Genomic DNA, 24,551 nt, shown 5'->3' with positions numbered 1-24,551 from the left:
ATAGCCTTCTGGAACTATAGTGCAGCAATGCCTTTAGACATTAACAGCTAACCAAATGTTTACATAAGACATTAATCAGATTACATTTGTGTGAATACTCTCTAAAACAGATATTTTGAAACAGTGTAATCTGTATATGGGGATTGTATGTGCACGGTTCGTATGTGTCAGTCCAAGACACCTGGCTGCAGAATGCAGATCGAGGCGGGGCTGCATGCATTGCCCCGCCCCATACCTACTCTGATTGGTTCGATCGTCTTTCATAGACATAAATGATAGGAAATGTGTGCGTAGTTGGTGTAGGATGGAGGATGTTGTTTAAAAAGCTAAAAACGATGTGCCGGTTTACAAAGCCTTCATTATAATACAAAGTTGTTTATTGTTAACAGTGATGGGAATAACGGCGTTATAAATAACGGCGTTACTAACGGCATTACTTTTTCCAGTAACGAGTAATCTAATTGATTACTCTTCTCATCTTAATAACGCCGTTACCGTTACTGCCAAAAAATGCGGCGCGTTACTATAACTGATGATGAAGCTGTTTTTTTTTTTCATCAGACCAACTAGATCTCTGAGCGAGAGGCAAATACTTTTTTTTACTGTTCTTCCTTGGTTAGTGGGCAGAGCACGAGACAAGCGCATAAATGCTGACGATTGGCTGAGGTAGAGTAAAATTTCATTGTAAGCCAATCAGAGGTAGAGTTGGGCGGGTTTTCGAAAGCACGCATAGTAGTGATGGGAATTCGGCTCTTTTGACTCAGCTCACTGAAAAGAGCCGGCTCTTTGGCTCACAAACGGCTCTTTAAATGACTTTGACTATAATATTTCAATTTTTATTACATAATTATTTAATTTCTATAGGCTAAATTTGAAAAAATAGAGTTGGCTCTTCAGATATGCGAGCCAGCTCCCGAAGTTCAACTAAAAAAGCCGGCTCTTAGAGTCGGCTCATTCGCGAATCGCGAACGACTCATCAAAAGCTCATTCGCGAACGAGTCGATCCATCATCACTAACGCTCATTCGCGAACGACCCATCATCGGACAGGACAGGACACACAACGAACAACACAAGCCAGTCAGTCAACGAGAGACAGGTATGGCGACGAGCCCAAATAATCTAAAAGTAGCCTTCTCTAAATAGAAGTATATACATTACTTTTTCCTTCAAGAAATTAAAGAAACAATAAAAGGAAATATCAAAAGTTCCCAAAAATCTATCGTGTTATTTGCATTGATCCACTATATAAACATAATATCTACATACATGCCATTTGATTGGAGGCTAGTCTCACTTTGTCCCACAGCAACTTTTTTTTTTAGATGTGTGTACAATGTTTCATGTTTCTGTTAATAATGTATTGTATTAAGTGTCCATTTCATTATAATATTCAGATTTATCATAAATAATTGAACATGCACATGTATTTTAAGTTCCTTTAAAGAGGGGTAGAGGTGGGGTCACGTTTGAGCATTTAAAATTAAATTTTACTTGAAAGTAACGCAATAGTTACTTTCTTAAGTAACTAGTTACTTTAAAAATTTGTAACTGAGTTACTAATTTAGTTACTTTTTGGAAGAAGTAACTAGTAACTGTAACTAATTACTTTTTAAAAGTAACTTGCCCAACACTGATTGTTAACTTGATTCACTATGTCTGATTTATTGAATCACGAGATGTTTATGATTAATAAACAGGGCTGTAGCTGGGGTTTGCAGGGCCCAAGTGCATGTAGTACCAGTGGGCCCTGTTTGAAACTTTTAATTTGCTTTAGAATGAAGTACAATAGTTGTGCGAGTACAATGCTTTATCGCTTGTGACGCAAACATCAAAAACATAATTTTAATGCATCAGCCTAAGCCACGTTAAGCGTAGAATGTTTAATTACCAGTGTTGGGCAAGTTACTTTTAAAAAGTAATTAGTTACAGTTACTAGTTACTTCTTCCAAAAAGTAACTAAATTAGTAACTCAGTTACAAATTTTTAAAGTAACTAGTTACTTAAGAAAGTAACTATTGCGTTACTTTCAAGTAAAATTTAATTTTAAATGCTCAAACGTGACCCCACCTCTACCCCTCTTTAAAGGAACTTAAAATACATGTGCATGTTCAATTATTTATGATAAATCTGAATATTATAATGAAATGGACACTTAATACAATACATTATTAACATTATTATAGTCCGGAAAATACAGTACACAGAAAGAGAACTAAAGTAAATAAATATTTCCAAAATTAGTTTTAAAGGATTAGTTCACTTCCTGAATAAAAACCTCCTGATAATTTACTCACCGAGATGACATGGAAGTCCCCGAACGGCCACAAAAACACCTATGATATTAGTTTATGTGCTGCGCCTCGTTATCCGAAAATCCATTTAGACAATATTTGAAAGACACCGAGTGGTAAAATGCCATGATGATCTGGAAATTGTCCATGATGCAGAGAAATAACACAGCATATATGTTACGCATACACTATTACAAGGTGGTCATGTTGGATTGTGTGTGCTTTTTGAGCTAAATTCAAGTTTTGTGCAGAAATAACACATGCAACATCAGTGCCATATAGTGAATTATGGCAGTCTTATATTGTCATCCAGTTACTGGTTCAGGATATTTTCTGTGTAGGATTAAGTTAAATGACAGCAAAATGTTGACCTCTCCAGGTCAGGTCAATAAATACCGCTGGATCTCTAGGATTGCTGTTAAGGGACACCGTATGCATCGCAGTTACTCTGTGCCATTACTTGAATTGGGATTCACCCACCAACTCACAGATAAAGAAACAGAAAAGCACATCAAATCTTTCTGTCAAAATAACAAAACAAGTAGCATCTGCAAATAAATTATTCTTTACTCAGAGCTAAAGTTTCTTCATGATAACACTGCTATATTTTTGCACACACATCTGTTAGCCAGTCCAGCTGCCTCTGCTGCTCTGTGCCCCTGTGCAAACCTCTAGATATGTATGACACAAACTCCCATGATTCTGTGAGATGTGGTCTGCACACATAAGAGTGTACATCTGGAGTAAAGCACTGACGGATCTCCAGAGAACCAACAAACTGCACAAACACACACACACACCTAGAGGACCGCGAGTCAGAGTTAGAACATTACTGAGATACATACAATGATTAACAGAATATTTGGTTTACTAGATATCTACAGGAAACAGTTCATAAATATACAGGAAACTGTACATATATAAAATAGAAAGGTCTATAGAAAGGTAATAGTTCTAGAAATTAGAAATAGAAAGTACAAAAACAAAATGATTAGGTTGCCCACACTTTACAATCAATTAATTTGCATTTAAAAGTTTCATTGTTTATGTTGAGAATTATTACAAATGTTTATTATTATTATTATTATTATTATTACTATTATTATTTTAAATTCTACATTTAAATGTTCAAAATTTAATATATTTTATAATATCATTTTATAGAGACTAATAACGCATAATTTCTAGCCAATAAAATATTTAAATTCAAATCATTTTCACAGATTTTGCAGGCCTGGAAATCATCTAACTAGTAATTTCCTGTCCATTTCCAACCGTATCAGTCAATAAAAAAGGAGAAAAAAGTCATCTTTTCTTTTGAAAAACCTTTTGTAGGAAGTCAGAATATATCAATTATAATAAATAAGGATTATTTTGCAGATAGAACACTAGGCGAAATTCACTAGGGACAAATATATTACCACTCAAATGTTTGGGGTCAGTCATTCTGTTTAATAGGATACATTACATTTATCAAACGTGACAGGAAATTTGTGTATAATGTTCTAAAAATTTATATTTCAAATAAATGTTGTTCTACTGAACATTCAATTCTTCAAAGAAAAAGAAAGGAAAAAATCATGGCAACACTGAAAACAAATCAACTAAAAATTCAACTCTTCTATCTCAGAAAAAAAAAAAAAAAAATATATATATATATATATATATATATATTACAATAGAAAATAGTTAAATGTAATGATATTTCACAATATTACTATTTTACTGTAACAAATAAATGCAAACTTCTTTCAATCAGTATTTTACTTGTTACTACAGTAAGTGCTTCAAACAGAAGACTCTCACTTTTACTATTTTCAAAAGGCTTGACTTAAAACTCAGCTGATTAATTTATCCTCAGAGTCTGAAGTGCTCATGCAATCAACCACATTCCTTTTAAACACTATTTTGTTTCTCAGCAGACCGATAAAAAGCTTTGCCCCATTACTTTTAGTCAGTCTGGAGCTTGCAATTATCACAAGAGCTCTCTGGTTTTATGTGTATCATGCATTAGGCCTCAGAGAACAAACTGTGGGCATGACATCAGAGACTTACTGAGCTGACCACACAATCATCATCACCTCACTGCTACAGTGCCACTCTTTGCTCATTTGAAGCCCATTAAGACTGATTATCATTACCGAAACATCCCTGTCCTGACTGGCTTGCAGCACAGAATAAGAGGACGATGCCATTTGAGGCATAAAAGCTCATTAAATCCAGCTCAAGAGACGGTAGGCGTCCCAGCTGATCTGGCCTGGACTAATGAATAGCAGTCAGCTCATATTAACCATATTAGCATTACATTATTCATACTGTCTGAGAGTATGAAATCCATATGGCTCAGAACATTTCACAATGTCTTCTTTCACACACATTACATCAGCTTTATCAGTGTTAGCCGGAATTCAGATGTCTATCCAAAATTCAAATCTGGAATACTTGATTCTGATTGATTAAATGTGGCATAATTGCGGCGGATGATGCTAAACTAATATAAGATGATGCTAATAAGACGACATTTATACTCTTATCTCTCACCACTGATGCTTTTATCTGCTGAAAAATACAGGAAAATAATAATATTTAGCTGCAGTCCACTCTTTGTGAATCTCCTCCACATTTTGAATGGGTTTTGTTTCACAATCCTCTCCAGGATATGGTTATTATTGCTTGTACACTTTTTTTCTACTACATCTTTTCTTTCCCTTCGCTTCTCTATTAATGTGCTTGGACAAAGATCTTTTTTGCAATGTCCTTTTGTGTCTTGCCCTCCTTGTGCAAGGTGTCAATGGTCATTTTTTGGACAACTGTCAAGTCAGCAGTCTTCCCCATGATTGTGTAGCCTACAGAACTAGACTGAGAGACCATTTAAAGGCTTTGCAGGTGTTTTGAGTTAATTATTTGATTAGAGTGTGGCACCAGGAGTCTTCAGTATTGAACCTTTTCACAATATTCAATTTTTTTTTAAAATAAAGACTTACATTCAGCATTCATTTCAACAGAAACCTGTAATTTAATTTCAGAAACTGTAAACCGGGCTTATGTCTGATGATTGTAATAAATCAATTGTTATTGTGTGGTAAAGTAGTCAACCGTGTTTTCACAGATGGGCGTCTCTTGGTTCAGCTGCCCCCTCTGCACCCAATCACAGCCTCCATTTTTCACACGCCACTGGTCAGACACACAAAACACACACACACTTGTCCAGCCTGCAATTTATCAGGTGGTATCCATTTCAACATTTCTTCTACAATGAAAAAGAAAAAACAAATGTTCAGTGTAGATAAAAGACTTAAAAATCCCTGCAGAAAGGCCCATCATGCATTGGTGTGTAGTTCAAGGACAAAGACTGCAGGTGCACACAGTATGAAAAGTGCAGGACTTTCTTTTCATCAGGACACAGTGATGCCCATAACAGTGCTTTAACAAGACAATCTGGACACTCTCTGGACAGTCAGGTAGAGATATTTCTGCGCTCTCTGTACAGTGCAGCTTTCACCTATCACACACACACACACACACACACTCTGACTGGCAGCTGATATTAATGAGGCCAGCAGCTCTGTTCCCTCTTCCGTCCATCTGAGCTCCCCCACAGCAGAAGTGTTAACTTCACTGCCCGAGCATGAGGAAAACCCTGCTGAAAAGATTCGCTTCAACAAGCAGGAATGTTCATGCTGATCCAAGATTTATTATTAATATTATTATTCTATATTTAATTTACAAGGTTATTCCCTTGAGATTAATGTCCATTTTTCAAGAGAGACCTGGGCTGAAATGTCAGCATTAAACTTTCAGGGTTCCCATTTTTTTCCACCAATGAATTCAAATGCCTTCTCCTGTTCTGGATTACTGGATGAGGATTTAATAAGAATTTTCTTTCTTTCTTTCTATTGACAAAGTTTTGGGGTAAGATTTTATTTTAAATAAATTATTACTTTTATTATGCAAGGATGCTTAATATGTATTATATATATATATGTATGTATATATATATATACTTTTTGAAAAAGGGTTTTCAAAGTTTTCACAAAAATATTAAGAAACAATAATAATAATAATTAAGAAATGTTTCAGCATAAAAAGAATGAAGGATTAAATTATATTTTAAAATATATTAATATAAAAAACAGTTATTTTAACAGTAAATTGTAGTAACATTTCATAAAAATTACAGTTTTTACTGTATTTGACGTCAAATAAATGCAGCCTTGGTTCAAAAACATTTGAGAAAATTTTACAGACCCCAAGTATATTTGAACGGTGTATAAATAGAATATTAGGTTGTACACAAAAATAGCAATTTTTTTGCAGAATACATTAACATATGATGATAAATTCTGTCAAAAAAAACAATTAGTGCTTTAGAATGAAATGTGAGCCACACGTCAAAAACAGCATACAGTGAGGAGTTAAACCTTTATACTGGTCTGGTACAGGTGGATGCTGGTAAGATCCCATGCTGAGCTGTACAGCAGGTTCCACAGACAACAACTGAAACAAAATACAATACACATTCTGTTTGGATGGCAAATAAATACAACGTCAGATTTGATCTCACTGAAGTTTAATCACGAAAAGTAATAAGTAAGAGGTCGTGCAGTTCACTGTCAGGAGGAAGTGTGTACTGACTCCCCCTGTCTGCTGATGAACAGCTAACCAGAACAGAAGAAAAAATAAGGCCAGTCTCTGTCCCTGATGTTTGTAGAGCTCAGCAAAAAGTGGGCGGCTCTCAGGAGCTCTGGAGAAACATGCCTGCGTTCTCCAGAAACCACACTGATCTGCACTGATGCATAAACATCGGCTTTTGCTTTCTGATCTCAAATAAACCAGTAAATCCAGCTTTTTTGCTTTCTGCTGTTTCTTAATTTTGTGGAATCTCACTAATCTACAATGCGTTTTTATTTGACATACAATTTGATTCTGCATTGTATATATTATTAGAAATGTCTAAAATAAAATGTAATAAAACATTTAACGCATACACATTTAGCGGGTAGCTGTAGTCACCAGCTCACATCATCTGGGTCGTCTGCAGCTGAAGTAATGAGCTGTAACAGACAGAGCTTGTGCCAGCAGTGCCACCTCAAGACCTAATCACTGTTTACACACAACACACACCAGCAACCCTTCATTTCATGTAGATGAAGCAGTCTGTGTGTGTTTGTGTCAGCACTGGGAAATGAAGCACGATTCTTTCATTTTACTGCGTCGTCTATTTTACGCTGTATCAGCTTTCTGTCCTCGGTGATTTAAAAGTGAACCTAGAAGAGCCACACATCTCTCTTTCTCTCGCTCTGTTTTATAATCTCTCTCTCTCTACACTCCCAATATAAATTTAGGCTTTACCTCATTTTTATATCCTGTATTGCTTTCTTCAGCTTTCTGTCTCATTAAATCTCAGCTTCTCTCACTCATTTAAATCAAGTATGGTCCCCTTCTGGTGGATACTGTTACTACACCATTATGGGTGTATACTGTAAATGTCAGGATGTGCATTATGCAATATTATCATTAGAACAGCCTGGCCTCAAGAAAAGCAGGACGACAGAGTGATGGGACAATATAAACATCTTCAAAACAGAAATATATATATATGTATATATATTTCTCTACATGTGCAGTGAAACTGTTGTACACGCAATATCACAGTTGTAGCCATGCAATGTAAAAAGAAAACACCATTTTCCACTTGAACACAGCATGAACACCTTTCAAAATATCTCTTTTTGTATTAAGGATTTTAATTTTAGAGAGAAATATTTAATGACCTTTCTGGCACCAATTACAGATTGAATGAAAGGATTAGAGAGAAGGGAAAAAAAAATCTGAATCAGTATCTGGTGACAAAGTATCCCATCAGCTCCAGGGGTAAAAAGGGTCCTGGGGGAGCCTGGTGCTCTCTCCTCAAACAATGCAAGCAAAAGAGGGTGGAGACTGTGAAAAATGAGGTTGGCTCTTAATAAGTGACGGGGGATTAATGAAACAGCTTGGCATGTTTGCTCAAAAAGATGGGGGTGATGATGCTGCTGGTGGAAGCATGTGTTCATGTGTGTATATCTGGGGTCCAAACCACATCCCCCTTTAATACATTTGCATTTAGCAATACATGGCTGTAAGCAATATTGAATTCAACCCACCCACATTAAAAAAGATAAATAGGTAAAGACAGCGGTGGAGGAAAATGAGACAGGGTGGGGTAAAGGACACTCCAACAAAAAATAATTAACAGCTAGGGGTTAATGTCTCTGTGCTGGTGGCAAAATCTCCCGATTCAAATAAGCACTCGCTCAGTCTCTATGTAAATTGAAGCAATCCATTATGAGGCTTAACAAAAAGTGTTACATTAGAATAATTTGGTTTTGCTCCTCAGTTTTTAAGCGCAAACAAACTTGTGTTTACAGTAAAGCACTCTATGGGGCAAGACTTTTGTCTTAGTCGACTTTTAGTTTTTTTGTTCTGGAGGTAATATGGAAACTGCCACTACCAATTTTATCTGAAATTATAAGTTTAGAGTAATAGCATTCAGCAGTGGGGATGCCATGTTTAACATGTTTGGAATAATTGCGTTGCAAGAATATTATTGTTAAAATTAAACGTTTATTAAATTAATCTAAACTATTGTTAAAAATAGCATTATAATTAAACTATTACTGAAATTAAATATATTTAATGGGTTACATATTGTTTATAATTCTGCATACATGTTAGCAATTAAAATATAATTTTGTTTTGCATAATTGTACTAAATTACAACCTAATTGGAAATGTATTAAATTACTGGAAATGTATTAAAATAAATATTCTAATTTGTGATATTTACCTTGATTTTTGCTGGTGCTCTTCACACTTCATAAGCAAATTAAATTAACATAACATTAATCAATCAGTAAATCAATAGATCAATCTTATTGAGTACGCACAGTGGAACTGAGGGACAGATGTAATTTATTTTTAATTTTTTAAAAGAAATAATTTAAAAGATTAAGCTGTAAGTTAGGCTTCAAATGCACAATGAAGAAATGAGTGTAGGCAAACGTAACTATCCCACAAGCGGGCAGTCATCCAGCTGTCTAAGTGTTTGTTTTCATTTGTTCAAGCAGAGGACGAAAGCAAGGGGCTGCCAAAAGCCAGGAGGCATCAGACCGGAATATGGATTTTTTCCTCTTTAGTTTGCCTGTGTGCCACAACCGTGCGTTGAGCACAAAACCTGATACACTGCCAAAAGCATACGCACATAAACTCCTCGTCATCTCCAGTAATGTCAGCTTGCCAGGACAGGAACAATCCTGAAGCACATGAGGACAGTGTGTCCTGTCTTACAAACTACATGCACAACAGCTGAACAATAGCACTCCAACAGGTTAGATTGTATTAACAAATGTCATAAGTTTCTTATGCTCACCATTTATTTGATGAAAAATACAGTCAGTCTCACATGATCCTTCAGAAATCATTCTAACATTGCTATATTCAAAATATTGATATTACCATTTTTACTGTATTTTTGATCACATAAATGCAGCCTCCATAAGAGACCTCTTTCAAAAACATCAACACATCTTAATTATTCCAAACTTTTGACTGGTAATTTATCAATAGACAAGACGTCTTGCTACTACCGTATTTTTCAGACTATAAGTCGCACCTGAGTCGCATCAGTCCAAAAAATACGTCATGATGAGGAAAAAAACATATATAAATCGCACTGGACTATAAGTCGCATTTAATTGGAAACAAGAACCAATAGAAAACACTACAGTCTAAAGCCACGAGAGGGCGCTCTGTGTCTTCAATGTAGACTACAGGAGAACTGATCAGCATAGAGCGCCCTCTCGCGGCTGGAGACGGTAATGTTTTCTATTGGTTCATTTCTCTTATTTCAGTACTCTTGGTTCATTGTAAAATAAATTTTGATAAATAAGTCACACCTGACTATAAGTCGCAGGACCAGCCAAACTATGAAAAAAAAGTGCGACTTATAGTTCGGAAAATACGGTATGTAGAATAAACAACTGCGTTCACGACACCCCAGCATCATGCAGTGTGTTTTTGTGTATGTAACTCACATTCAAACTGTAAAAATGTTAGTGTAAATGTTAGTAGTAAAATCAAGATGGCCACTAATCAACGTGTCTGATCACAGAAGGATTTCTAGAAGCAGATCCACAGACCTTAAACTGGGCTCCAAAAGTCTAAGACATTTTACAAGAAAATGCTAGCCTTTCAAGTTTGATTTAATGCATTACTTGGGTTTCCTTGTAATTATGTTTCAAATTTACTCGCAAATTTCTGAGAGAAAATTGTTCTAATTGTTTTCCCAAGGTATTCTTTACTAATTTAAAACCAAACCTTTCAGTACAATTTAAAATTTTAAATAAGAAATGTGGAAGTAGAAAGACTAAGATAGTATTTTCTTGTAAAACATAACTAACAATCAAACAAGACTGCAACAGAACGTACACAGTGGTTTCCACAAATATCCAAGAATTTCTGACCACTTTCATCCATGTTTTGGTTATTTCTATAAAGAGCCGCCAAGAAAGAAGCAGATGCATATGTAGATAGGTCGAGACGCTGAACGATGAACTGTGACTAATGGGATAGGTTGATGTGGGTTTGTAATGGGATTGAAGCTGGCTGGGACGGGGGTGGGGGGTAATCTTTCACAAAAACCCGTGGGAGAAGGTTCGTGAGCCCCTGGGGGTCTGGATGCATGGCCCACGATAAAAATGTCACCAGTCACGCATCAGCATGAATACCAAATCCCACCACGGATCAGACAAAAACACACTCACCCACACGCAGCTAAAAAAAAAAAAAGACAACCGCCACTTTAATCTACAAAAACCTCTTATCCTAAGGAATTAAAAAACATGGGTTGGTGTTTTAAACCTGTTAAAGTTAAATTAATGACTATAATATCTCTAAGGCATTATATATATATATATATATATATATATATATATATATATATATATATATATATATATATATATATATATATATATATAAAGATGAGAAATGTTAACAATATAGAGTAAAAACTAATCTGCATTCTTAGTGTGTGCCTTCTCTGCGAGGCACATGTTTGCCCTATAAATAAGCGTTTCCTATCCCCACAGGATACAGCAGCATCACTACAGTCTACCAGCCAGCCGCTTGAAAGCCTTATTTTTATTTCCAAATACAATTCCTGAAATGTAACGTCCATCATAGTGACATCCCAGATCTTTAAGATGCTGTTAGTCATCCCACCCAACGTGCACGCCAGCGTCAAACCCACCACCCTCAGAGTCATGACCTATTGGTACCTTTTTCTTTGGCTCCCTGGACCGTTTCCTGGGCTTTTTCTTCCTCTCTTTCTCTCTTTCTTCCTCAGCTGCTGTAAGTTCCAAATCCGCTCTTTTCTTTATCTGGGATGCTGCGTGTGCCATGACGCAAAGCTCAAGTGAGAAATCCTTTCATAAAGTGAAGTGTCTCCCAGTCAATAAAGACCAAACAGAATCCTTCTAAAGCACAAAGACAGAAAAAATCTCTCCCAAGCACCCTCTGTAGGGTCTATGTGTTCCTGTGAGCAGCCACCGAAGAGCTGAGGCTGGGAAACTGCATTTGTGTGAGAGGAGATGAAGGCTTGAAGGAGACGGTGCTTTCCTCTTGGTGATTTTTTTCCCAGGTCCTTCTGGCACTGTCTGAACCCATCCCCACCGTGCAGTTAGCTGGGACAGAGCGCCGCGGAAAGAGGGATGGGATGAGAGAAAGAGAATAGGCAGAAGGCAACTGGGATGGGGAATCTTACGCGCGTATCCTTCACCACTGGCTGGAAGTGTCTTAGTTAGGGGAGGAATGGGGGGGGGGGGGGTCTGTGTGTGGATTAACACGCCCTTACATGCGTGCGTACACACACACACAGACACACACACACACACGCAGGGGGACGTCTGTATTGAATCGTCATTGCTGTTTTGAGCTTTCCCATGGAGCACAATAAATTGTTTTATGTGGAAATGATCATCAGTATTGGTTTTGTTTCCAAGCTCAGATAGCCTGAAAGAAAGATCATTTTACTGTGTTTGATATTAAGTTTCTTTTTTATTTAATTTTGATTCTGAAGAACACAAAATATGTTGTTTTGAAGAATGTTCATGCTGCTCTTTCCATACAATTACATTTATATATATATATATATATATATATATATATATATATATATATATATATATATATATATATATATATATATACTTAAGAGATTTACATTTTAAGTGATTATCTTGCAAACATGTTGAATATAATTTTTGCAGTTACCTCATTGTGGTCAGCTTCAACAAAACAGAAAATATATGGTAGAAAACAAAAATATATGGTATTAGCGTATATATATATATATATATATATATATATATATATATATATATATATATATATATATATATATACATACATACAAATAACATGAAATATCAAATATGAAAAACTAAATATATGATATATTATCTATAAAAAGTCTTAATTGATTTGCTTCTCAAATAAATCTTGTTTTATAGATGTTTAGATATATTTACTGGAAACACTACAGACAAAAACTATTCTTTGCAGTGCATGCTCAAGGGAGGATTGGAAGAACAGATTCACCCTCACAACAAAAATGAAATGGAAACTCGTTCTGCAATGAGACTCGTTGCTTTACACCTCATTGTAGGACAAATAAAAGCATTGGCATCAGATTGAAGCCTTAGTGCTGTGGACAGAGTCGTTTTTGGATGTGAGCGGTGTGTGTTATGTATTCCCAAAGTTCACATGTTCCCACTCTTTTCTGTGCACCACCTGAGCCCATGATGGGGGTCTGCAATCGCTGAATATTAATGAAGTGACAGGAGGTGGGATGCATTTTTCTGATTGGATGAATGAGGAGGAGCTATGCAGCCATTGGCTGAGGAGAATAGCGGAGGAGAATAGCGGAAACACAGCAGCCAACACCAAGTGAAAGCACATTAACTGTGTATCTCCAACGGTCCAGCATTTAAGAGCATCATTCCAGTGTGTTGCTGGGCAATTGACATTTCTGTCACATTTTCCTCCATCTGTTTCTTAAGAAAATGGATTTAGAGTAGGCCGTTTGTGAAGAGATTACATAGAATGATTACATGTAGCTTGCATGCAAATGTTTTAAATAATTAAATCCATAATTACACCTATTCAGCACATTAACAAGTTTCAAAAGAAAGATTCCCTGTTAGGTTTTTAATAGGATATACAGGCCAGAGAAAATAATCTGTGAGAGAAAGATTTGGCTGCTTAATTCTGACATTATTATCCAGGCTTCTGACTATGAGCATAAAGTCTGGTCCACTTTTCATCTAATTCTAGCCAAAAACCTCCCACTTAGACAGGACGAGACAGTCTAAATCTCTTGCGTCTCACAAGATCCAGATTTATCTGAAATAGCAGATATTAAATAGGTTGTTATAGAAAAGAACTCCAATAATATTGTACACTAAACCCAACTCTAAATCAAACCAAAATATTAAAAGCAGACAAACATAAATGCTATTACAAATTTTGATACTTTTTAGCCTAACACTGCAAATGCAATGCTGTACCAGGTGAACTACCAAGCAAGTTTACTATATCAGAAAAGTCACATATGGAGCTGATAATTTGATGTCAATGTCACCATGTATTACTTTACAACTCAACATACAATAGTAAAAGTGTTTTGAGATCATAGCATAGTATTGTGCACGGCACTGCGCAAGTAAGCCTTTAAATAATCTATCTTCATAGTTTGTGTGAAAAGTAATAACATTTGCTGATGTTTTACTGCCTCTAGTGTTCATTTCGGCTGTGGAGTTGCAAAAATGTGGGTAGAGGCATGCTTTTTCAATAAGCCTGTGTTTGGACTTATTAGATATAGTCGAAGGCCGTTCAGAGGTTACTTGGAGAAATTCAATAATTCATGATGAAATATTGACCTGAAAGCTCCTGACAGCAGAAGAAGACCGGAGCACTGGAACATGTATGACTGCACAGTTCATGAGACACCTGCTACTGTGAAAGAACACTGATCATCTGGATTTCAGTACAATTTACAGTACATCATCTACACATATGACCAAAAAATCTCTATCCAGTGAACCGCGAGATGCCTTCATAAAATTTTAAGCAACAACCGAAACCATAATTCAAATATTCACTCCAAAATAACATTTATTATATCAATGTGAACTGTGAAGTAAATATTGTTACAGTAAGACCTATACAGATGAACACCTAAAGGCTGCAGAGGCGTCAGTTCAGCTTATATCTGTGCAAGTTTTACTGAAGCTGCATTTAAAATAGGTCAGACTGAGAAAGACTCTGAATAGAAAATGTCCCGGGTATTTCTACATAACACCGCACAGGTCTGCAGAATAGACACGAGTAGTGTGCACTGTCGCTTAATGAGATAAACAAGACAACATTCATGTCAGTACATCTACATCATAACAAACCCTTAGTGTTATTTATGGTATTTCTGACTGAATCTTTTTATCGGATACTGGACTGGTACTTTTTATCGGATACCAGCTTGCTTCTTTGGAATTAAATCAACCCATCCCAGGACCAAAATAGGAATAAAAATAGTCACCCCATAAACCTATTGTATCAGTATGACAAAGCATGCTGTGGTTACTGAGGCCAAATCTCTCTGAATGCAATGACATCATCATAACATGATAAGCTCCACCTATCTGTGAGTGATGTAATCAAATGCATTGAATGATACTGTGTTTTCTGTCCGTTTTCACAGCTATTTATAACTTCTCATGACTTGAATAACCCATAGAGCAGTAGAAGCACTGCTGCCACTAGATATATTCTAGAATCTTCAGTGTTTTGAAGTGAGAAAAATCTAGTGCAGAGACAAAGACATACAATAACTCATCTGTGCCAATAGCTCCCTCTACTGGACAACAGGAGAAATACATCATTACATGACGAAACATTAACAACAAAAGAGCTGCACACAACAATTTCACAATTTCATTTACAAAGGGTGCTTTGGCAGCATGTGCTCCAAACTTGTAACTGAAACTGCTCATACAATAATGGTAACACAAAACAAAGTTGATGTAACAGGCTTTTGTGACTCATCATCAGCAATAAATGTTGCCCTCAGGCTTAGCTGACCGTGTTTCAGTTGTTAGTGTGTAAAAACAGGCTGTGTAGACTTAAATACATCATTAGATGTCTTTATGAATATGTACAATATGTATGTGTACAATATTTTGCATATATATCCATATGTGCATTTGTTTTATTTTTCTTACAAAGATGACTTCATCTATATATTTTTTTTAATTTGTTATCCTTACATTTTTTGACTTCCAGGTAAAAAAAAAAAAAAGATTTTGTGGTTAATTTAATATCGAAATTAATGTCATACACCTCATAGACATGGTTTAGAATGATATAACTGTGACACGTTCTACTCATTGCACTACCGCTGTTTAACCAGTAGAGGGAAGCAATAACCCGGGAAAGGCCAATAAGAGCGAATTGGTGCTTAATAATAAATGACTAAAAATAGATAGAAACAGACATATATCGAGAGAAAGACCATGCAAAAGAGACTTGAATAACCACATCCAGTGTCCAGTCCAACAGTAGCCTAAACATGGACAGAAGAGGGCAGGGTCAGTTGAAGAGAAGATCACACAGAAGTCTGTTGTTTTTACAGACAGCAGTGAACAATGGAAATAATGGCTTGATTAATGAGCCCATGGAGCCATTAGATATCTGGTGTTTCAAATCTGAATGGATTAAGTCAACATAAGTCAAATGATCTGGCTTGACGACAGTCAGACACATCAATCAGTTTCCAAACGAGGAAGCGCTTTACACCGCGTTACCTCATCAACAAAATGCATAGTGTAGGCCTACGAGAAATAGCACTTTCAACGGGTTTCGTTATACTGTGTGTAAAATCAGACTAGGCAATTCAATTCTGCAAATTGCATATATCTTAGTCAAAAAAGCGTAAACATGCATTTATCACTGTTTTAAAGCAATTTACAATTAGGTTTGGGAATCAAGAGCCAGTTCTTATAGGTTACCGGTTACATTTTACGTTGCATAAGAAGTGTTGCAGACCACTGTGCAGAGAAAACTCAACGTCCTGCTGTAATAATTGTAATAATAATAATATAAAAATGTGTATCAGGCCCTATAACATAAAATAGTACAGTAAACGAAAAGCCATCCAATTTGAAGTGTCAAATATGAATCAAATATGCATTTTTACATTTTACACATACATTTATAACCCAAGTGTTATAATATAAATGAAATGTCCATATATAGCTAGATATTTTTTTTTACAGTGTATACTTAAAATACTTAAGCATTGTGTATATAGACAGAGTATCACATCAAATTTTTGTCACCCACCTCAAAAACTCCTCATGTTATGACCATGTTTTGCAGGAAAATGACCAAAATTAGTTTGCTGTTATTTTTTAATAGGATGATTTCACAACATTCAATTCCCCACAAAATCTTATGATATTGTTTTAAAAATATATAATAAATAATATTGTACGAGTTCTGTGGGTCATGCAGTTTTGTGCTGACATGAGGGTGAGTATATGGCAACGATAAAAGTTTTCTGGGTGATCTACTAGATCAACAGTATATAAAAATGTCATTTAGAATAAAATTAAAGTACTAACAGCATATCTCACACATCCTAAACCTACTTGGCATTTTCTTTGAATTCATGTGACTCAACTAAGGTTACGGAGGACGTTTATGGCCTCTCACGGCTGATTACATTAGATCTCAAGAACTGGTCCTGAACCGGTTACTCACTTCAGTCTATCATTTTTATTTCCTCAAGTGAACACAGTTGATGAGGCAATATCATACTTCCACATGGATGTTATCTTGTTTAAATACTACTGCAGCTCCAGAGAGAGGGACGTATCTAGATGAGAGTATATCATGTGTAAATATGAAAAACAAAGGTCAAGAGAGTTCACTGTTAGAAAGCTTAGGTTAGGTGCATCGTTAAAAAATCAGTTTAATGAACATCATCTCACAGAAATCTTAGAGAGAAAAAAAGAACAATCTACAAAGTTCATGAATAACAAAAAGTCATTAAGCTTACAAAGCTGTTACTATGAGTAATGATGAAAAAATGAACAGAGATAATAGAGTTATCCGCTCGTTTCAATCTGTGACAAAAGCATAGGAAGCAAAGCACCAGGACATGGCCTGCAAAGAAAAAATTCAATGGCACCATGCAAAGAGACTGCACAGACCTTCCGGTCCATTAACCCAATTGGTTTGAGTGTGTGTGTGTGTGTGTGTGTGTGTGCGCAACTCTTTTGTAAACTCCAGATATCTGCCAGTGTTTGAAGTCCTGTCAAATTCAGAGTCAACATGAAAAGGCATTTGCAGCCCATTTTGTGCCCATAAAGTGGTGCATTTAAAAAAAAAAAAAGAAGAAGTAGGACGGGACTTGTTTTTATACATTAAAAATTGATTGCACTGTAAAAAGTTGACTTCTCTTGTGGAAAAGAGGCAGACATAATTTAAATGTAATTGCGGAGGACTACTCACCTCCTGAAACACCGGCAACACATGCTGATTGAAACTTGAGCATGTTTTTAGGGTTAATTGTGCACAGTAAGACCAAGAAGAAGATGTATTGAGTAGCCAGTAGGGTCAGTTTCCATGTCAACTCTAAACTCAGATTCTGCTTGCCAGTGAAATAAATCAAAAGAGATCTAACAAGAGCTGATGGTGACATTCCTAACTTAGATCTCACAACCAGTGACCCTTGTTTAAATGCTAGGTTAGTTTTGAACAGTCTTGTAGCATTACATTAAAGAGCTGTTCAGTTAAGTCACTTAAGAATAAGATCAAATTTGATCAACAGCCAAGTTGGCCTGATCGCATCAGCATTGAAAGCACTGTAACAGCAGTCAAAACATGCTAGCACCGTGTCTATCTTCAAAACCACAAACCCGACTAAATATTGGCTAATCTGTCAGATTTTAAATGTGCACTTAAGAATGCACATTCATTGCGTGTCATTCCACCTCAAGTGATCCAAAAGTTGTTTGCTTGATCATTTTTCATTTTCCTACTTTCTGAATGAATACCTCTGTTTAGAAGTAATGCAAAACTACAATAATTTTTTTTCAATTCAACTTACCACAACGACTGTCTGGATTACCGTGTGGGTTACTTGTGGGTTATTGTGATGTCAGCTGTTTGGACTCTCATTCTGACGATACCCGAATATGCTTTTTGAAAAAGTTAAATTAGTCAGCTTTGACAATTAGTCGTCACAAGTATGATTCTGTCCCTTTCTCAAATGATGTGCTCAGCCCCTGGGGTCCTCCTACAAATCCAAACTTTTTACCACTATGTTGCACAGATTGTTAGTCACAAATGCACACCACAAGTTCACATTAAGTGCATCATTTAGACATGGTCTCTAGGTAGTCGAGGAATTACTCAGAAGAGCTGAGTTTTCTAGGACTTATTTCTTCAAAGCTAGTGGCTAATTAAATGCACATTGTAATTATACAATCGTCTGGCAGGGAATGCTACACTGATGCCTTTAACAATAAGTCTGTATGTGATAAAAATACACACACACACACACATACACATATATATATATATTTTATCCAATAATAAACAGAGCCAGTAGCATCATATTGCACACTTTGTTAGTGGTGTTAGTGAAAATACAGTGGGTATAGAAAATAATCACCTTTGATGTTATAAGTTGCACTGAGTAAATAGAGCTGGACAAAACCAAACTGTGTCCATCTTCATTTCAGGCTGCAGAGCAACACAATCTGATTATTTTAAAGGGGGTTGACTGTTTTCTATACCCACTGTATCTATTATTATTTTACTTTTTCCATTGTTCTGAGTAGCGTTTAGTTCAGGAACTCAGGAATGCAAATTAAGACATAACATATCACAAAATATAACAGTCCCTCTGCAAACTCAATACATCAGCACAGCATTTCATGTATGCGTACTGTATGTGTATCTAAAGACAGTAAACTGCAGCACAGAAGCGGACAGGCCAAGCTGATTTGCTTTCAGGCTCTAGTGGGGCAGCTTTCCAGAAAACTAGCTGAAATATATCCCATGTCTAACAAAGACAATGTAACAAAGTATATCTATCAAGCAAAGATTTATAGTGCTGGCTAAAATGGAATTAGATGTGATCTCTCAGTGCTGAGCTAACACCCAATACAGCTAGATTAGCTAAAAGCAAAATGAATGAAATAGTCAGCTAATCTGCTGAAGTAGGTACTCTATGCCTAGGAACCAGCTAATGCACCAACTAATCACATATGTACTTAGACTATTTAAAGGGAAATAAGTAATGATGGGATCAGATAGTATTACTGTTATATGCTATGGTAATAAATATTCAGTATCACTTGAGTTTCTATAGCCACATTACTGAGGGAGCATGACTGTCACATGGACAGGCTGTGTGTGTGTGTGTGTGTGTGAGTGTGTGTGTGTGTGTGTGTGTGTGTGTGTGTGTGTGTGTGTGTGTGTGTGTGTGTGTTTGCAGTGAGCCATCACCCTAGTGCTGTCTATTCATGTAACTTATCAAACACCCCATCATTACCTCGCTTCTCTGTCCATGTAGACACCCAGTCCCAGACAGCCTTTAACTCACATATGACCCTTTCTTTCAGACTCCAGCCTTTTCTCATGCATCCATAACAGATAAATTAAAGTCCAAGTGCCAAAATATCATCTGTCAGGATCCCATTTCACTAGTGATGGACCAAAATCTCTGCAGCTGAAAACATCAGCAGAAACAGAAAGACAAATTAATTTAAATCTCAACAGCTTGATATTCAACTCTAGAGAGGAAAATAATGTCAAATATATGCACTGTTACAAATATTTACTTAACCTGTTAGTGATTATTTTATTTTGTTGTAATGTATGTTTGAATAGATCTGTCATGAAAGATTTTTATTGTTCAAATATTTATTTCAACAAGAAATTAGAGTAGAAACATAACACTCATTTCATTTATATAATGACAAAAATGTATATTAAAACTGCCTTACATGCAATTTAAATGTTTGTAAAAAATGTTTTTATTTAAGTGTGGATTATTAAATTATTTTCTTTAACTTATTATTATTATTATTATTATTATTATTATTATTAACTTAATTTTCGATTTCAATTTTTGGTTAAATGAAAAAAGAATTCTGCAATCTGCTAAGAATATAATATAATGCAATATAAAATATATTTAAACACAACATTTTAAAATGTGGAAAGATGAAATTAGAGAGCATCAAATAAAAAAAAAAGTTATAAATTATTTTGTATATTTTAATAATTGTAGTTGCTGTTTTTTTATTTTTATTTTTTGCAATATTTGATGCAAGACATTTTATTTTAAGTGAAACAAAGAAACCAAAGGATTTTTGCCAATTTGAGCACAAATGGAGATTCTGTGGAATAATTTATATGAAAATCTAGAATAGATGTGAAAAGCATGGCACTAATGCAAAAGTCTGTGTTTGGTCTCCATTTTATCTTCTTACTAAGTGTTCTCTGAATTATTATGCTAAAACATTGAATGAAATAAAATAAAGTGATAAAAATACAACATTAAAGTGAGATTACGAAACGAATGAGAAATTCAAACTGAAACACTCAGGATGTGTGATGGTCAGTATGTGTTCGTGTTCTCTCTAGAGACTCCAGCACAGGTACAGTAACATGCTTCACGTCACACCTCACTGAGCCCGTCAGCATTTTAAAAGCTGCTCTTATGATTGCTGCTTTCAGACCAAAGGCCTTTATGCCACTATGACAGAAATAAGCGCTTACTACTTCACTCTCTTACTCACTCATTCCCAAACAGAAGCACTGTTTCCATATTGGATGACTAAATAGTGAATCCCTTCGAGGGTTCAAACTTATTAATAGAGGCTTATTTTGAAATGGCATATGTCTCTGCGACATAAAGACAGTAAAGTCAATCTGAACAGAACATGAGAGTGAATGGTTAACAGATCTATGGTCCATAACTAAACTACAGCAGCGCTCTTGAAAGAGAAAAATGTCATACCTGCGTTTGTTTCCTTGTGCCTTGAGAACATAATGTACACTGAAGTAATAAAGCCTGTGCTGTGTCAGAAAACTAGGAAAATATTTTTCTCGTGCTTATTCGTGACATTTTCAACTACTGTACTGAAGGATCTATATCTACAGTAAAGAAGAATAGCTTAAAGGGGGGGTGAAATGCTATTTCATGCATACTGAGTTTTTTACACTGTTAAAGAGTTGGATTCCCATGCTAAACATGGACAAAGTTTCAAAAATTAAGTTGTACGTTTGAAGGAGTATTTTTGTTCCCAAAATACTTCTTCCGGTTTGTTACAGGTTTCGGAAAGTTTTTTTCGAGTATGGCTCTGTGTGACGTTAGATGGAGCGGAATTTCCTTATATGGGTCCTGAGGGCGCGTCTCCCGGAAGAGCGCGCGCTCCTGTATAGCAGAGCACTGAGAGCACAACAGACTTCACTGATCAGAGCGAGAGCGTCGCGAAATGTCACAAAAGAAGTGTGTTTTTGGTTGCCAGGGCAAGACAACCCTGCACAGATTACCAAAAAAAACAGCATTAAGGGACCAGTGGATGGAGTTTATTTTTACAGAGCATCAACGGAGTTGTGCAAGTGTTTGTGTTTGTTCCCTGCATTTCGAAGTTGCTTGTTTTACGGATTTGCGTATCGTTTATTTTTTAAGGATGATGCAATCCCAACGAAAAAGGATCACGAACCGCAGGCGGTGAGTAAAACTGCTTAAAATATCTCTGCCTCCTTGTTAGTGCGTCCGCCTCCCATGCCTGAGACCCGGGTTCGAGCCCCACTCGGAGCGAGTCGTTGCTGCTGCTGCTCTCGTTCAGTTTCAGCCTCGGGATCTGATTCTGGATCATAAATAAACGGCTGAATCTGACTGTAAGCCATGGTTTGTTTTGGATGATGGTTTTTCCCTCACGGTAATGTCACAGCTTCCAAACGCTCTCAACACAAAAGCCTACTGGCGCTCGTGATTCTTTAGCTCCGCCCACACGTCACGCCTACAGCCGCTCGTGTTTTTCCGGGAAAAATCGGTACAGACTATCTTTCTCTTATGAATATAATAAAACCAAAGACTTTTTGGAGTTATGAAGGATGCAGTACTACTCTATAGGTACTCAAGATTAACCGGATATTGAGTGCAAGCGAGCATTTCACCCCCCCTTTAAACCTGCTGTGAGCAATTTCTGCACCACTCACTTTTAAAAATTGGATAATTTTGCCTGAACAACATTTGTTGAGTTTCTATAAACATATAGCTTAAAAATAAATGTTCATTTATTTCTGCAAATTAGTGTATATCTTATAAATGTCTGCATTATATCAACATCAGCAAAGTTCCTTTAACACCCCAAATCTGTTGACCACAATTTTTAGTTTTAACATCATTAAGCACAACAAGCATCTATAATTAGTTACACATAATTAAACTACAGTAAATCCCAACCACATACACAGCCAGCAAACACCTCTACTGTTATTTAGCCCATTTGAAATGACTTACCATTTCTCATCACAAGCCCTTACATGACATGTGTTTGCTAGGAAGTGTTATAACACATCTGGTGTGTTGCACAGAGTGGTGTGTATTCAGGACACAGCCCACTTATACTGTATATACAGAGAGCAGTGATGAGTTATCATGATACCAGGACATACCGTAAGCAGATAAACAACTTAACATGGAGCTAAGCAGGCATTAGCCTGTAAAAGCAAGCTCAAGGGGCGCTGAACTCTCATGTCTCTAAGGAGAGCAGGTGTATGGGTGTGTGTCACAGAACGGGAACTCCCAGGAGGGGAAAGGATGTTGCGGAAGGACAGACAGGCACACTACACGGATATGCCTGGCTCTCTCAGTATCTCTGCTCCATGGGTGAGGTCAGCACCTCTACCCTACTGGGACTCCGCCAAGGATCTCCTAGGCAACGGACATTAGCACACAGCGGCTACGAATAGAACAGCACACACACACACACACACACACACACACACAGAAACTCAAACCGTGAACCTCTCCACAGGCAACACTACAGTACATAACACAAAAACACATAGCGCCTTTAATAATCATGACAGTAATCAGTATTGTTTGATACTCTTTAAAGAGGTTGCAGTTGCATGCTTAAAATAAACAGTATGTTATCTTCCATTGGTGTGGATGCTAATACTGTTTTAATTATAGTTATCGTTCTTAGTCCCAAAGATGTTAACTACAACTGTAAACGACTGTTCCTATATCTTTACTACCTGTACTATTATCTGTTAGGTTCCTGAATGAATGCATTTCAACAAATATATGAACTAATGATTCAATACTTCACTCGTAAAAATGTATTTCGCTTCTAAATGTATCATGTTGAATTCAGAATAGTATAGTTATACTAGAATTTGTGTCATATATATATATATATATATATATATATATATATATATATATATATATATATATATATGGGAGAAATAATAAAATGACTATGTTATGTAACTTGCAGGAAGAGTGACTTTAAATGCCCACTACTCATGCACAGGCATTTCAAACACTATTGCTTGTGCTGAAATATGATATTCTGATATTCTGTCTGCAGAGTGCAAAAATAGACAAATGGGGTGAGATGGGATTTTACAAGGTACTAATTATTGCACGCTGATGTCTTTTAACATATTGCTGTTCTCGCTTTTTTAACAACCTTAAATCTTGGTAAAGGCATGTATCTAGAACAGATTCCCAACTTCCATTGAGCTGTACTGAGGCCTCGACAAAACAACGTGCCACGTGTTCACATAAGCATCATAGCCCATGGATCCAGCCTCAAGACTGCTACAAATATTTAAATTACACCAATGACACCTCTGCTGTCATGGTAACATGACATGTGACAGCTTCAGGGAGGAGAGAGGCAGATGTTCATAACTCAGCTATAATGCCAGGAGAGAAAAAGAGAGAGAGGCAGACGATGAGAGGTCATGGAAGAGATACAGTGTGAATGGGTTTGACCCATATCTCACACCATACTCTCACACTCTATTTCTAACATGTTTGCCGAAACACACAAGTTCTGGTTTGTGATGCTTCTATTTCCAGTATTCGGTGGTCAATGGCAAAATTAATAATGTAAAT

At 36.3% G+C, this 24,551-nt stretch overlaps 1 protein-coding gene across 38 annotated transcripts in view; it reads right to left on the bottom strand.

Moving 5' to 3' along the window:
• LOC113056336 (ankyrin-3-like) overlaps positions 1-24,551 on the bottom strand; it is a 146,476-nt gene that overhangs the window by 88,994 nt on the left and 32,931 nt on the right. For 12 of the 38 annotated variants that reach the window (XM_026223052.1, XM_026223026.1, XM_026223030.1 and 9 more), the window contains exon 1: positions 11,611-12,117. The exons of 2 other annotated variants lie outside the window; for them this stretch is intronic. In XM_026223052.1, coding sequence (XP_026078837.1) covers positions 11,611-11,733 — 123 coding nt within the window. In that variant the 5' untranslated portion in view covers positions 11,734-12,117. Of the gene's footprint in view, positions 1-11,610; positions 12,123-24,551 lie in introns of those variants that run through there. 24 more of the 38 variants (XM_026223020.1, XM_026223018.1, XM_026223019.1 and 21 more) reach the window with 10 other exon arrangements.

This window comes from Carassius auratus, chromosome 37, assembly GCF_003368295.1.
Source record: "Carassius auratus strain Wakin chromosome 37, ASM336829v1, whole genome shotgun sequence".
Lineage (NCBI taxonomy): Eukaryota > Metazoa > Chordata > Actinopteri > Cypriniformes > Cyprinidae > Carassius > Carassius auratus.
This window is presented reverse-complemented; position numbering and strand designations above follow the sequence as displayed.